The 16,160-nt window shown below is 39.4% G+C and overlaps 1 protein-coding gene across 2 annotated transcripts in view; it reads left to right on the forward strand.

The window, feature by feature from the left end:
• Nucleotides 1-14,329, forward strand: part of LOC149205141 (protein LIKE COV 1-like) — a 45,708-nt gene extending 31,379 nt beyond the window's left edge. The window contains exons 4-8 of one of the 2 annotated variants that reach the window (XM_089394906.1): nt 3,344-3,511; nt 4,085-4,182; nt 4,437-4,563; nt 13,883-13,991; nt 14,118-14,329. In XM_089394906.1, coding sequence (XP_089251032.1) covers nt 3,344-3,511; nt 4,085-4,182; nt 4,437-4,563; nt 13,883-13,980 — 491 coding nt within the window. In that variant the 3' untranslated portion in view covers nt 13,981-13,991; nt 14,118-14,329. Of the gene's footprint in view, nt 1-3,343; nt 3,512-4,084; nt 4,183-4,436; nt 4,564-13,882 lie in introns of both variants that reach the window. The other variant, XM_089394905.1, reaches the window with a different exon arrangement.
• Nucleotides 14,330-16,160: the final 1,831 nt, after the last annotated feature.

Consider the following 16,160-nt stretch of genomic DNA (forward strand, 5'->3'; position numbering starts at 1 on the left):
TATATTATTATATGTTGCACCACTATTATTTTTATCATTTTGAGTGTCCCGGTTATTATATTATTTGTGCGTATTTGGTTGGAGTTTACTGGGGTTTTGGGGAAATCTCTGAAACGGGATATTACATCTTCTTATAGATTCTTTAAATGGCGAATTCTAAGACCTCTAGACCAAGACCAATACCCTTTCAAGACCAAGTCCGACCTTCTTTATGTTGTGCTTCCTTTGTCCAAGTCAAACACAATCAAATCTCTTCTAGTTGCATAACTTCGACCCCCAGCGACAAAATTTCGGCCTCCAATGTGTGTGAAATTTTCGTCCCCTGCAACAATTGCTGCTTCCACATGTGTGAGCAAAACTAGGGCTTCCAATGCTTCCTTTGACCTTTGCTTGGATTTCTCCTTCTTCTAGGGCTTGAAGATGACCTAATAGACCTTCCTTCGACCTTCTTTTTGCAATTTCTTCAAGTTCGATCTTGCAGCAACAAAACCCTATTCTTCTTCGTTCGCACGTGTGAAAATAGAGAGAGAAATAACCCAAATCTTTGTACTTCATCCTTCTTCTCTAGCCTTCTTTTGCTTCTCCTTTGCTTAGACAATGAGAAGATGAGTGAGTGTCCATAGGAGGTCGAGTTCCCTCCCATATATAGGCTTTCAAGGAGGACGACATGCCCTTTTTAGACCGACTTATTAGCTGTCAGACCGACTTGGTCTTGGAAGATATTTTGACACTTTTAAATACAAAAATAATTCTTTTTACATTTTACAATGTGCCGAATGGTGTCTTCTTCATATGACAATGATTCTATGACTCCTTGACACTAGGACAAACCCTAGAAGTAGTCAATGGGTGCTTGACTTCTAAATAAAAGTACCTTGAGCATGAAACCCATGCTACAAAAATAACAATAATAAATTTTCCTTCTTTTTACATCATACAAGAATCAAGAGTACATTTCATATTTATGAAGACCGAACCTAGTTACAGATTTCAACGCTGATAAAAGAAAATCATTAGCAAAATCATTGTTAACCATCCCTGAGCCATCAAGAAGAGAGATACCCCAAATTCTTCCTTGCATCTTACCTACTTGCAGTGAATAACCCAAAACGTCAATTGATAAAGCATACAGGTAAGGAGCAAATGGTAAACCCTGCACGATCGAATGATGAAGTGGATCTGAGCTGTGAGTGTACTGTTCAGAAGCAATGCTGAAGCATTGGAGAAAAGGATGTTCACCATGGCAACACATTTGGGACCAAATCCAAGGCACTGTAACATGTCTGTGATCAAGGACCAGTCAAATCTATCAATTCTTTATTAAAATTAATTTTAAGGAACAAAGAGTGCTGGCCTGTTTCTTTGGTCCATTCCATGGCCTTCCAGCAGAAATCATCCTGTCTAAAATAAATCTGCCCTTCACAAAACTTGTCTGTTACTGTATGACACATCTCAAAGCAATCCTGTGAATACAGAGGCCTTCTTTCTTGTCACCCTGGGGTCTGATGGCATCTGTTAGTCAAGGGTATACAAGTTGATTTTGAAGAATGTGGTCTGAGGTACAATTGGGGGTGACAGTGAGGGCTGTTGTGTACCCAACCTATCAGAAATGAAGAAGAGGGAGGTGCTCCTCCTTTATCTCTCTGGAAGCAGGAACCAGTAACCTGCCAGTAGGCCTGGATCATCCCTTCTTTGAGAGTGCATTTGCTTCTTTGTTGAATTCTCTGTAGATGTGCTGGAAGGCGATGTCTCTAAAACTGGCTTGGAAATTATTTGTGATTCTGCTCTCATCAAATACCCATTGAGACCAATGTTGTGTCATGCTATAGTTTCTTTCATCCAAGAAATTACCAGTTTTGATTCCATAAACTCCAAGCTGCTCTACCTGATGATCAATTGCCAAGGTCATCAATATGATAGTTGCTTGTAGCAGTAGTGCTGTTTGACAAATTCCTTAGTCCACATTTATAATTGATCCAATGGGATTCCAACTGATTAAAAACTCTTCCTGCCCTGCTGCCACCTTGGGCCAGTAGGGCAACCCCATCAAAAAACCACAAGGTCTAGACTTATCTATAATTGGATCCACTACTCTCAGTTCTTTGGTCTTTTGTGCGATCTCTCATAGCTTTCAAAGGCATTTTTTGTTTTGTACAACACTTGCAGTACTAAACCTCTGAAATCCTGAAAAAAGGCAAGCATTTCTGGTGATCCAAATGGCCCACATAAAGAAAACCAGAAGGGGCTTGAATTATGCCTTCACTACCCAGTCATCTATCCATCTGTTCAGGGCATATTCCACAGAGTTCCCTTCCCAATGTCCATTTCCTCCTGGGAGAGCTCGGACTGCTGTCCAAACTGGCTGAGTTAAGTGACAGTTGACAAAGATATGATTAGTAGGCCACCCTACTCCTTGCAAAGATAGTGTTAACACTAAAACCATCTGGTTAAATGGTTACTAGCCTACTTGGGAAGGTGCCAATTTCACCTTGCACAATCTCTTTGCACTTTGGGCTAGTGGTTGCAAGCCTTAGGGGGTCCCTTTGCAATTTGAAGATAAATATAAACCTCGAAACAAGATATCCTTCAGAACTGCGAAAATAACTTGATGTTATGTAAATATCAGATTAAATCTGTGTGAGAAAAAATTTGGACAGCAAGCTATGATGCAGATTTACACCTAGTAATATAATTCTGCCTTGGAAACCAGGCAAGCCTGTTGTCAGGACACCTCTAATCTTCTGTTAAAAGTGTAGATATGTGTGTGAAAATATAAAAAACAAAAAACATTAAATCTGGAAACAGTAACCTGCTAGGCTGGATCTCAAAAAATAGCAAATGCCTAAACAAATTCACTGTTTAAGATACCTGTCAATAAGTATCTAGTTTGTAGGATATGTCTAAAGAGAGGCCAACTGGGTAAAGTCTTGTGGGCAATCAAAATTAATGATAGTGAGTTTTAAGCAAGCTTCACAAGGATCAAGTTGGTAGGCAGCAAGCATGGAAGTGAACAGTTTTTAGTTTTCAATTGCAAGGTAGTAAGTGATTGGTAGTTTTCAGCACAATCACTCCAATATTAAATGTGGTTTCTTACAGTTTTCGATTACATATTTGATATTCCATTTCTGTCAGCATCAATTTGGAGCTCTGAAGGAGCTTCTATTTATGATGCATCCTAGTCTAGTTTTGCATAGGAGTTGCTTTCTGTTTATAGCGATGTCAAATTACTTTGTAATTTTTGTAGATATTATACTGTTGCATGTTAATATAGAAGAACCTATTTAATGAAACTGACAGCATATGGAGATTCTGTTACTAACTCTTGTTTCTGTGTCAACTGTAGGTCTTGGATTTGTTACTTCTTTGTTCTTCATATTTTTGATGGGTTTATTTGTATCTTCATGGATGGGAGCTTCTGTCCTCTGGGTTGGAGAATGGTTCATAAAGAAAATGCCTCTTGTCAAACATATCTACTCAGCCTCGAAGCAAATAAGTGCTGCCATTTCTCCAGGTATTCCTGAGATTAGACATCATATATTGGGCTTTTTAAAAACATGTTATTGTCATGTTAGACTGCATAACTCCCTTTTAAGAAGTACATGTGCATGTTCTTGTTTTGACTTTGAGACTGATAAGCATGATATGGTCTTTTGCATTGCTTTTAGGACATTTACATTTTAGAAACATGTTTTATTTTATAATCAATTATCAGGTCTGGAAAATGTCAGATCACTAACACCAAGAAACACTGTTTTCCTCTAATTTATAGTCAGATTTCAAGAGATGTATGCATTCATGGTTCCAAGATTGGTCATATTGTTTTCTTATACCTATCTGATATTGCAGAAAATATATCTGATTTAATTTCTGAAGCTTTTCCATGGATTGAAATTTTATGGATTTGTAGTTTTCCATTCAATAAAATATGAATTGGTCAAATACAATAAAAGACAAGGTACTAATTTGTGGATACATGCAATACTAATTGAAGAATTTAAGTTATGATTGTGGATAAGGTGGGTAATTTTGTTATTATTTTGTTGGAAAGTGTTTTTGAAGCTTATACGTGGCTTATTCTTTGCAGACCAGAACACAAGGGCCTTTAAAGAGGTTGCAATTATTCGTCATCCACGTGTAGGGGAATATGCCTTTGGTTTTATTACATCATCACTTGTCCTTCAGGTTGTTGCTTATGCTTTAGATATCCTTGAAGTTGATTAATACTGAAGTATTCCATGTGAGTGCTGAAATTGAGCGGCAGATGGAAACATTTCTTGTATATCTGCATTTGCAGATCACCATTATTGTCATAAAATTTAATAAAGATGCATGTTTAGGTAAACATGCAGTGTCTCTTGACATGCTACAGTTTAAATAACTATTATTTCAATTTGTATGGAAGGTAGTTCTTATTTTTCTCCCATTGTCATATACAGGTTGAGAGTGGAGATGAGGAACTCTGCAGTGTCTATGTTCCCACGAATCATCTCTATATTGGTGACATTTTCCTTGTTAACTCTAAAGATATCATTCGACCAAATTTATCTGTTCGTGAAGGCATAGGTTGGCAAACACACTTTTTTCTTTCATTATTGTTATTATTTATGGTGTATATGCTTCCAATATATATTTCATCCTTTTTGGGATTTTGTTCCATAGATCTAGGAATTATACTTTATCCTCTTCTTTTCACTTTCCAAAACACATGTCCTTGCCATTCTGTTTTATGCTATAGTTTGCACTAAAATTAGCTGTCCATCCTTACTTCCTTGGAGATGTGTGCTGTGACTTTATATCCTAACTTCATTGGAGACCTGCGCTGTTACTTAATATATTGTACATCTGTAGCAGTGGGAAGTAATCATAGGAGGAAGGAGAAAATTAGTCATGTGGAATCCAACATAGGGATACTGCATTGTAGTAGTAAGACTTGCAATTATTATAAGCATCACATAGATAACAATCACATACCAAAGAGGGTCCACTAAGCATGACACCAAAGCCACTCAGTGATGTCAATGGCTGAGTGAAGGAGGATGCTATAACATCGATTTGGGGACCTGCACTCCAAAGGAATGGAATCCCAACATGGGGATGTGCCAATCAGGTAATGAGACTTGCAATTATTATAGACACCACATATATAGAGTCATTCTTTTTTTTCCAAGGAAAATCTCATTGGAAAATCCAAGGGATGCTTCCTCACATTTGTGGATGATATCCCTTGTAAACCTGTTGACATATACGTGTGTGTTTAACCTAGGGGGATTTGTTTTTGAGCTTCGTAACCAAATGAGCTATTGTTGGAATGTCCCATTTTAGGGGTTTTGAGCATTATCAAGGGAGTGGAGGGGTAATGGTTTCTCTTTCTTCGTCTTTGCAGGATCATGTGATTGCGTTTGGTTTGGATTTGGTAGATGGGTGTGTTTTGGTTGTGCTCTTGATGTAGGACCATGTGATAGTTTTTTGTTGTTGTGTATGCCCCTGTCCTTAGCTTTGAGCAAGGATACTTGTGGGATTGGATGGCCTCTTCTTTGTTGACAACTTAATGCATCTTTAGGGGGGACCTAAGCATGTTTGAGTGTGAAGGGGATAGGTGTGGAGGTGGGGTTTTGTTTATGGAATGGAGAAGCAAGCGTGGTGTAGGCGTAAGGATTCCTTTTAAATCTTAGACCCTAGTTGAAAAAAAAAGGGGTTAGATGATGGTGATTGGTTCTCTTGGACCAATTATGGATAGGGATAAGATAGAGTTCGTGCATGGCTGTATCACTTTTATGGGCCTAAGGAGGATGTAGTTTTCTTGAGTAAGATTCGCCCTATGGATGTGGCTGGCTCAGACCATCTTCCAATCTAGTCTATGATTTTTATTGGTCTTTCATGCACTGTTGCCTTTAGTGTTCAAGCTGAATGTGTCTTATATGTAGTTGACTTAGTCTCGAGCCCTTGTTCAATAGGTTTGGAATTTTCCCCCTTGACCATTGGTCTCTCTGGGATGGATACCTTCGTGGGAAGTTGTATGGTGTACTTTGAAGTTGATGAGGGGTTGGGCAGGATGCTAGCTTGTGGGAGGTGGAGGGAACTATGGGCGGATAGGGATAAGATAGAGTTCGTGCATGGCTGTATCATTTTTATGGGCCCAAGGAGGATGTAGTTTTCTTGAGTAAGATTCATCCTATGGATGTGGCTGGCTCAGACTATCTTCCAATCCAGTCTATGATTTTTATTGGTCTTTCATGCATCATAGCCTTTAGTGTTCAAGCTGAATGTGTCTTATATGTAGTTGACTTACTCTCGAGCCCTTGTTCAATAGGTTTGGAATTTTCCCCCTTGACCATTGGTCTCTCCGGGATGGATACTTCGTGGGAAGTTGTATGGTGTACTTTGAAGTTGATGAGGGGTTGGGCAGGATGCTAGCTTGTGGGAGGTGGAGGGAACTATGGGCGTCTAGAAAAAGGCTTGAGGAGGTTTGCATGTTCCTTGAAGAGGACATTTACAATATTGCTTTGCAAAAGGAGTCAACAAAGTTGGAGATGACGGTTCGATGCGGGGAGTATATCGCACATGGTGCAAGGGTTTGGTTGTAGCTCTAGTGGATCCACGAGGGGGATAAGGGGTCCAAGTTCCTCAAGAGGAAGGTGCTCTAGATAGGGTGCTTAGTCTCCGCAGGGTTGATGGTTCTCTTGTTGAAGCTTCTAGTGAGGTTCGAGGTATGTTTAGCTTTAGCGATTCTTTTGTTTATATTTTCTCTTGTTGCTTTGACAAATAGCATGGGTGTTTATTGAGATGCTTGTTATATGATTATCCTTTGCAAAGTCACTAGTGGGGACAACGATATGTTGGTTTAGGATATTATAATGAGAGATGATTTATATGCCTCCTTTACTTGCATGCAAAAACGAGATTGGATGGTTTGCTTTATGAAGTCCCTAAGTTCATGTGGGACTTTATTGGGGATGATATTTGTTGTCGAGATGTAGAATTTTTTTCTTCTAGTTGCCTCTTTGAGACTCTCAAGTCTCAATTAGGGCTTGATGAAGCTTATTCCTAAGAATGCAGTGAGAGACTCTATAGGTGGTTGGTAGACTATTACTTTGCTTACCATTGCTTACAAAATCATGTTAAAGGCTTTGGCTTTGAGGATCTGGTCAGTTGTCACGTATGTAGTGCAACTGAAGCGGACTAGGTTTGTGTAGGGGAGATTCATCCTTGATATTATGGTTTCAGCTTGGGAGGCAATGGAGTGGGCTAGAGGGATAGGGCAATGGCGCCTTAAGTTGAATATTGACTTTGAAAAAGCTTATGATCGGGTTGATTGGTCTTTCATCTTTGAGATACATTGATGTGCTTAGGTTATGATTCTTGGTGTGTGTGTATGGTGAGTGATTTTTTCACCAATGCCTCGACCTTCATTTTTGTCACACAACCTTATCCTTCCGGATATTGTTGCATCGGTTGATTCAATAGGGCCATCCTTTGGTGCCTTATCTATATTTACTGACTGTTGATGCATTGGGTTACTTGTTAGAGGCAACTTTTATTGTAGGGTAGATAAGCAATTTTATGTTTTTAGATGGTTCAAAGAGGTTAACAACTATTTTGCAGACGAATCTTACTTGCTTGGACACCTTTTGTGGTGTCTTTGGTGCCATTGTTAGTCCTCACAAAATTGATTTTTGGCTTTTTGGGTTGGATTTGCCTCTGGAGTGGATTCCTACTGCTTGGTTTATTTCGTCATGGGGTGATTGTCAGATAACTAGACATCCTTTTTTGGACTGGGTTATCACCTGTGGCCATGTGGAATTGGTGTCTCTAGAGGTTGAAGAGCGAGTTGCATGTTTGACATCATAATGATCTCCCTTTTGTAGGAAGTCAACGATGATGGGTTACATTTGTCAGGATTCTCATGTTTATCATGTCACTTGTTGCTTTCCTAATAGAGCTTAGTTTTGTGTGCTGAGCAGATTTTGAAGTCATTCTTGTGGTACAAGTATGGTGGTGCGAGAAGTCTTCCCTTAGTTGCATAGGATGCTTGTACTAAGCCCAAGGATGAGGGAGGCCTTGCTCTGATAGATGTTGCAAGTTGTTAGATTTTGGGCACTAGACTCGGTGCACACACACACAAGATGTAATAGCTTCCTATTAACTTTAGATAGCTAATGAACTGAAACACACTGATGTGTCTCACCAGAAACAAATTTAGCGCAACGGAACTTTAAAACTAACAATTCGACCACACACAAAATTCAGCCCCAAAAACATAATTCTCGTTAATTCTTTAACAAGAATCTAGGGTTCCCGTACAAGGGAAAATGACCCTTTTACAGTGCTCAGTAAAATGCCAAATCACAAGGGAAAACTTTCACAGAAAAAGCCTTGTCCTTACCACTGAAATCTTCCTCGGTCTCCATGCCATAGCCTGCTCACTGTTGGCTGCTCCTATAACTGCCCAATCACTGAAGGTCAAGGGCAAACTCAGCTCTCCAAGCTGTTCAAACACTTCTATAACTCAACTCTTCTCTATTGTCCAAGCAGGGGCAAACTCAATGCTTGTCTGTTGTCCAAACAGGGGTAAACTCATCCCTTCTCTAGCCCTCTCGCCCCTCCATAGGCCCTCTCAGCCCTTCACAGGTCTGAGGCCTATTTGACCTACTCCTCCACAAGATGCTCTCTTGCCAAACACAAGAATGAATCACTCACCCTTGTACTTATACTTTTCCAAAGGGTGCAATACCACAGGTCTATACCATGGGTATCAGAATACAATGGGTATATACCATGGGTCTGTGGGTTCAAAGCCCCATCACTTGAACCACTTGCCCCACGCGTGAGAAGACTCCCGATGCTACCCAAAACATCAACACTTCTTAGCGAGGGATGTAAGCCCCATCACTTGAACCACTTGCATCACGCGTGAGAATACTCCCGATGCCTACCCAAAACATCAACACTTCTTAGTGAGGGATGTATTCTCACAAAACAACCTGGAAGTGGCCCTGCCTGTGAACCTGGAACACATTTCCACCCTTGGTCTGCTACCATAGTTGCTCCATATGACATAGATGCTATTCCCGCTATATGAATAGGACCTTTCTTTGAAAACACCTTGCTCCTAGAAGCTTCCCGCTCCTGAGCATGTTGCATGGCCATCTTGTACCATGACTTCCTGATCGTAAAGGTTGTCTTCCTTCGAGCTGTCGACTTTCTCTGAGCTTGTTGACTCCCTCTGAAGACTAACTCCGTCCTGAGCTTGCCCACTCCCTCTGAAGCGGCAAGCCTGACTCCCTTTGACTTCAGATCACAGGGATTCTCGATGCTCAAGGTCTCTTGTTGACCTTCACTCCAAGTTTCTCACTTGGATCTCCAATGGCTGTCTCATCCTACTGACCATCTCGGTCCTGCCTTCTTGGCCCCTCTCCTATCACAGGAACAGGTTTGGCCCTTACTCGGCCCCTCCAAACTCAGATCTCTTCACAAGACCTTCACACGTGGATCATAATGAAATTTTTATTGATGTGTGCTGATCTCCTCTCAAGATCCTAACATATCTGATGAATGAATCTCTCAACCGTTTCTCTTTATCTACACACTAGGCTGCAAGTTGAAACTATCCACAACTCCTTGTGTGAATGGTCTGCTCCATGTCTCGCTAGACCTGCTGATCCTCGCCTTCACTACCCATACTAGCAATTTGCCATACTTAACTCTGTAGTAGCCATTATATTTTCTGAGTGGGTTGCCCCAAGGCGCCCTGCCCAAAAACTGGAATTGATATGCCACCAAAACCACCAGAAGTAGTTGGTTGTGCCTAATTCAAATTACCAAAAGAAAATGCACCCAGTCTCTGGGCTGGATTTGATGATTGAAGGCCGTTGAACAGGGAAGGAGTTGATTGTGTAAGGCTTGCTGGCTTGCTCTGTGACATCATTGCTGATGTGCTGCTAGAGAATAGGTTGCTGATTCATATGCAGGAGTTGGCCCTAACAATGGGATTGACCCAAAAAGAGATGTGGGCTGAGATGATTGACCAAAGGGTGATAAGTCAAAATTCTTTCTCTTCATTGAAATACCCTGCGATTCAGATTCATAGTTCTCCTCAGCTAAATATTGGAACTCAGCATTACTGGCTGAATTCTGCCCCTTTGATATACACTGTTCATACCAATTTCAGAGTTGTTTTGAGCCCCATTACCTTTGCAAGGCAAAGATGCTGATTTGCCCATCCTACCATATTCAAAAGATTGAGGTCCTTTATTCTTTTTTGGTGGGTATAGCCATGACCAACCCTCGGGTGTGCCTTTGCCTATGATCGGCTTCCCTTGCCAGGTTCTTATGAGACTCTTCAAGCTTCCACCAAGACTATGCGTATTCCTTCCCAAAAACTGATTCCAGCTGCTCCATCTTTAAACAACCCTCCAGGCTGGCAGGTGAGCCAACTCTGATACCACATAATGTCCTAGGGTAATTTTTTGTCCTAGGGTTTCTTAGTCAAGCTAGGGTTTCCAATAAAAATTCATTCATTCACAAACAAGAAGTATTCCTTTATGTATTCTACAAATCAATAACAATAAGCTTGCATGAATAATCTAAACAATGGCAGTATGATATTCCTCAAATCCTTAATAATTAGGACTGACTGTCCAATAAGCCAGGAATGTATTCAGCCAATACTTCACCAATTCAATATTGTCTGCAAATGTAAATAAACCAGATCCAATAATTTTACTGAATTCAGCTAACAGCTATTTTACCCTTCTATTCTACACAGAACCTAGACTATCCCGGCTTAATTTGCTGTTCGAGGGAACAATAAGCTTGAGTGCCCTTCAATTGGCCTTTCTGGCTGTAACAAAGTCCTTAGGTAGATTCGCTGTCTGGAGCAGAATTTTGGCCCTGTGGTCCTCGGCCTTGCGTTCTTGCGGCCTGCTGCTGCGGCTGAATGTTAGGCCGTTGATCCCGCATTTGTTGTTTCCAAACAGAGCCAACGAATCCTCCAAAAAGGTCTTCTTTGACGTGCCAAACAATAAATGAATGATCTGTTGTAGAAGAATGTTTCCAGAAAGTTTGTTGGAAAAAAATACCTGACTAGGGTGGAATCTTTCACCACCGAAATCATATAGAAGCTAGTTATGGTGGGATCACCTTCTTCGAAACTAGTTGAGAAGGGGTCTAAAACCCCTCAGAGCCTCAAACTCTAGAAAATCAGAAGATATTTCGATCCAAATTGATGATGAAAATGTGATTCCAACTCTTCTTTATTTATAGATTCCCTCATGGGGTTTCTTAAATGTGAGGGGTTGCAAGTGCAACCCCCAATTTGGATTTTTTGCCCCAGCTGACCCAAAATAGACCCAATGTTGCTCCAAACATTGGTTAATTGGGTTTTTTGCCCCTTTATCAAGACTATAGGCTATAGGGTCAGATAGGCTACTTCGTCCTCTTTTAGGCTATTAATCCATAAGGGGCATTACATCTCGGCCCTCCATAGGCTTTCTCGGCCCTCCATAGGCTCTCTTGGCCCTCCATAGGTTTGATGCCCTACTCGGTCTTCTCCTCCACAAGATGCTCTCATACCAACCACAGGAATGAATCGCTCACCCTTGTATTTATGCTTTTCCAAAGGGTGCAATACCATGGGTTATCAAAATTCCATGGGTCATCAACATAACATGGGTCTATGGGTGCAAAGCCCCATCATGTAGCTCATTTGTTCCGCGCGTGAGAATGCTCTTGATGCTACCCAAAACATAAACACAAGTTAATGTGTATTTTGTTAGCCAAGTGGGTGGTGAGGTGTGTTTCTTTCATTTCAGTGTGTTGGTAGAGTCTAGAGGAATTTTTTCTTAAATTATATCATTTCTCCCACCTCTTTTTAGGAGTATCTAGTCTACTTGGAGTCTGGTGGGAGTGGGAGGGTAGTCGTGCAAGCTAGGATTTAGCTTGTTGGCAGATATGGAGTTGGCGTGAGCAGGGTGAGTGTGTCGTGGAGATGACACATTTTCAGGTGCAAAGTTTGAGTCGAAAGGGCATCTTCTTCTTGCATGATTTGCAGAATCCTGATACTCCTTATTTGAAAGAGTGGTGACCTCTTGCCCAAGAGTTTGGTCTTCTTGCTCCTTATCATCTGTTGATCATAGAGTTGCACACTCTCATTTCGAAGATTGAGTTGTTTAACATGAACGTTGGTATTCTTGGACCATTTTAGTGGGACTGGTGTTGGAGTTTTGGTTGCCCATTGCTTCAGTATGATTTTTGCCCTCTAGATTCAGATACTCATCAACGTCACCCCCTCTTGTTAGTCCTTAGTGTGAGGTGGGCTTCATCAGATTTGAAGGACCTTTAGGTTTGCTGGCTTCATAGTGTATGGTTGGTGTGGCTGTCTTATAACTGGCGGGTTTTGGTTTGATTAAGGATCCCATCTAAAGCCAGGCTGACTAAGAGTTGGCCTCTTTGATGGAATCTATCCTATGTGTCGGGACTTGGGAGCCAGAGACCGTCAAGCATATCTTCTAGGAGTGCCGGTTCACCAAGTGGTGTTGGAGATTCTTTGAGGCATGACGCACAGATTTATTTCTGAGCAGGATTCAGTTGTGTGCAATGTCGCTTGGAGATGGTCTCTTTCTTGGGCATGATTCTCTCTGGTCTATGGCATTGTCTACAGATCTTGGTGCTTTTTGTGCTTTAGAAGCTCAGGTGTAAGTTTATCTTTGATCAAGAGATACGTTATTTTCTTCCCTTCATGTCATTGTGAAAAGATGAGGTATGTCATCAACTGTGGGCAAAAGGTTCATTGTTGATCAAAGACACCAAATCTTTGGATCCCACGGAATATTCTGATTTGATTGCTGCTTTTGTTTTTCTAAGGAAGAAGCTGAGTCCCATTGTATACACCCTTTCACTTTTTGCTTTTTCGTTTGTAAGTATTTTTCTGTGGCTGTAAGAAGTATTTAAAAAAGAAAAAGAAAAAAGAATGTAACTGTGCTTGCAAATCTGCAAATATGCTACGTTGTAATAAAGCAAAAATGGCTATTCTATCAGCTTCAACTGTTCTTAGTATTTCTTGTTTAGATAGAATACCAATTTACTTACTAGCATGTTGTTCTGGTGTAATACAGCATCTAAGGTGTAACTGTGATGGCAACCTGTTTTATTGAACCTTGTTTTTGACATTCAATATTCATTAGTTTGATGAGCCATATCTGGATTAGCTATACGTTTACTATGTTCATAGAAAAAACCATAGATTACTTTCAGTGATGAGTATGTCATTATTAGAAGTACATTTTCCTCGAAGGCCTTAATAACTATTTTGGTGAACATCAAGCAATCTGTATTATGGCTTTTCAACCTAATACAGCAATCGTAACCATTCGAGTCTTTTTCTTACCTTTTCATATGGCAACTGTGTTCTTCACCTCCTGTATTATTTTTAAGTTTCATCACTGAGAGAAATGAGGAAAAGAGCTTATAAAACATAAGAGACTATGTTTATGGCAATGGGAGCATGTTATAAATGGTTTGATAATTATTGTAACTTGAAAGGAAAGCAATCTGTATTTCGGCTTTTCAACTAACATTACAACAATCTTGATGTTTGAGTTTGTGCTCACTTTTTTCCCATTTGCACTGGTATTCCTCACTTTATGGCATCTGCATTTTTTTGAAGTTTCAGCCTTGAGAATATGCCCCAATAGGAACTTGTGAGAATGAGAGGATTCTCAAGCTATATGTGGGATTTTGAACGCTTAGTTATATAAAAGAGTTGTGTAATCATGTGTTCTCTTGTGTAAGACAACCTTTTTATCATCTCAATGATCTTTATATTTATTCAGGATTTATGGTGTCTCTTATTGTTGCTTCTTATGTTCTGTTCTGTCAAATGCAGAGATTGTTGTATCTGTGGGTATGTCTATGCCACAATTGATCTCTGTTTTGGAAAGGACATCAGAAACAGTTGACAGAACTCGGATGAACAGAGGATGAATTTGGCGTTTGTACTGTTCTTTCCCTAAATATATACTTTCTGTTTGGAAGAAGTATTTCCAGATGCTGAGCTTCCAATTTTGTAGAAATTGTCTGTTCCTTTGTATTTATTAGAATGTAATTGCTGAATTGCTCAGATCCATGTATTACGGAAACTAAAGGAACATTACTTCCAGTCCGGAGTAGGACCGTGAAATGACACATTCTTATCTGCAAGCAATTCTTTCGGAGTGCATCAGATTATTTTCTTGTACAATATTAATGCTTGATTGTTTTCTTGTACAATATTAATGCTTTATAATTTCATGTTTTACGTTCACCCTATAATGGAAGGATCTTATTCTACCTACATATTTGGTCAGCTTTGTTGCAGGGGTTGTATATTTTCCCCTTTTCTGTTACTTGTAATTAAAATCCACTTCTAGGGAGAAACCTTTTTTTACAATGAATACAATGCATAAGACAAGACTTGATGATATCCAAAGAGGAGATCCGACTTAGCAAAGAATATTGTTCCATGTAATTCGTTTAATAATTCATTAATGACAGGAATATGAAACTTAATTTTGTTTGTCATTTTGTTGAGCTGTCTGTAATCTTGACACATATGCCATGAACCATCCTTTTTTATAACCATCACCACTGGTAAAGAAAAAGCACTCTGGCTAGGTTGAGTGATACCAGCCTAACATATCTTGAACTGTACATTCAATCTCTCTTCTGTGCAGATGGTATGGCTAATGATTGTAGATGCAAGATCACCGGGGAGATTGTACTGGTGTTATTATAGGTGGGTTTACAAGACAACAACAAATTTGCATGCCCTATACAGAAATCTAGTGATTTGAATTGGCCCTACACTCTAAAAGCGAGCTAGAATTTCTCTAGGTATATGCAAGATGCAACTTTTCAGTTACTTTATGCCTTCAAAAACATTCCCAAATCCTCTGTTAACAAGGAAAGCTAAAAGGTTGGTCGTAATGCATGCAGTTTTAGAGTTTTGCTTATTGTGTCTGGCACTGGTTATGAGTAAATGCAATCATATCATTTTGAGAATGGAAGTCAAAATTGAATGCTTCTGTGCTCAATGTTCGCGCGCACACAGGCAAATGCATGTGGTGATATGTACTCGCTACGATTTCCAATTTTGTGCAAGTCAATGCGGATGTTGTGCATGTGACTAAAAACAACTGCTTTAAAGTGTAGACCCATTTATTTTGTGATTTGTTGTCAATAACTATCAAGTTGAACTATATATTCTTTTGATCAACATCTTCATGAAATACATCCTATAACAGCTCAACTTGTAAATAATGTTTTCTTCTTTGTGATTTCAATCATTAAGAGTGCTAAGTGTGTGGTGGATTTTATCATCCGAAGTATGCTTATTTATATCATTTACAAGATTTGGGTGTATGGAGAAGGTGAAATACCGGATAGAGTTTCCATAAATGCTTACCCTGGAACCTTGATGTAACAGGGTTTCAACGTATAACCTTTCAAAACGTCAAGGTTCTACGTGCGTTTATGGCAAGTCTGTGTGGTGCTTAAAGTTTACTATATGGAGAATTATATGTTATTTAATTAATGTTAATTATGGTTTAATACAAGTCCTCCTGAAAGATACTTTGTCCCCAAGATATGATTAGAGATGGGTGTTGTGTAGGCTCATTTTAATAAGACACTAGATAACTTTTTTCATTTTGTTTCAAATTTAACAATTTATTTAGAACTTTTGTTGTGTTTTTGGTGGTCAATTTGCAAAGTTCCTTTAAATTCAGGTATCATACGTGAAACTGCATGCATTGAAGGTGAGCACACACCTAATCTCCTTCATGAACTCTTTGGATTGGTGTGTTTGAATTTGATATGTTAGGTGTTTCTTCGAGATTTAGATCTTCTTTGATTTCTCTAACATAATTTTTAATTATACGAATGTTGATCCATGTGATAACAAATTTGCATTTGGATAGTAATAATCTAACTGTTTGGATTGGTATTTTAGTCCCATAATTTCATTTGAATTTTGATATGTTAGTTGTTTCTTCCAGATTTAGATCTTCTTTGATTTCTCTAACATAATTTTTAATTATACGAATGTTGATCCATATGATAACAAATTTGCATTTGGATAGTAATAATCTAACTGTTTGGATTGGTATTTTAGTCCCATAATTTCA

This window comes from Pinus tabuliformis, chromosome 1_2 (genome assembly GCF_031772625.1).
Source record: "Pinus tabuliformis cultivar Carrire ecotype Pingquan chromosome 1_2, CPIR1, whole genome shotgun sequence".
Classification (NCBI taxonomy): Eukaryota; Viridiplantae; Streptophyta; class Pinopsida; order Pinales; family Pinaceae; genus Pinus; species Pinus tabuliformis.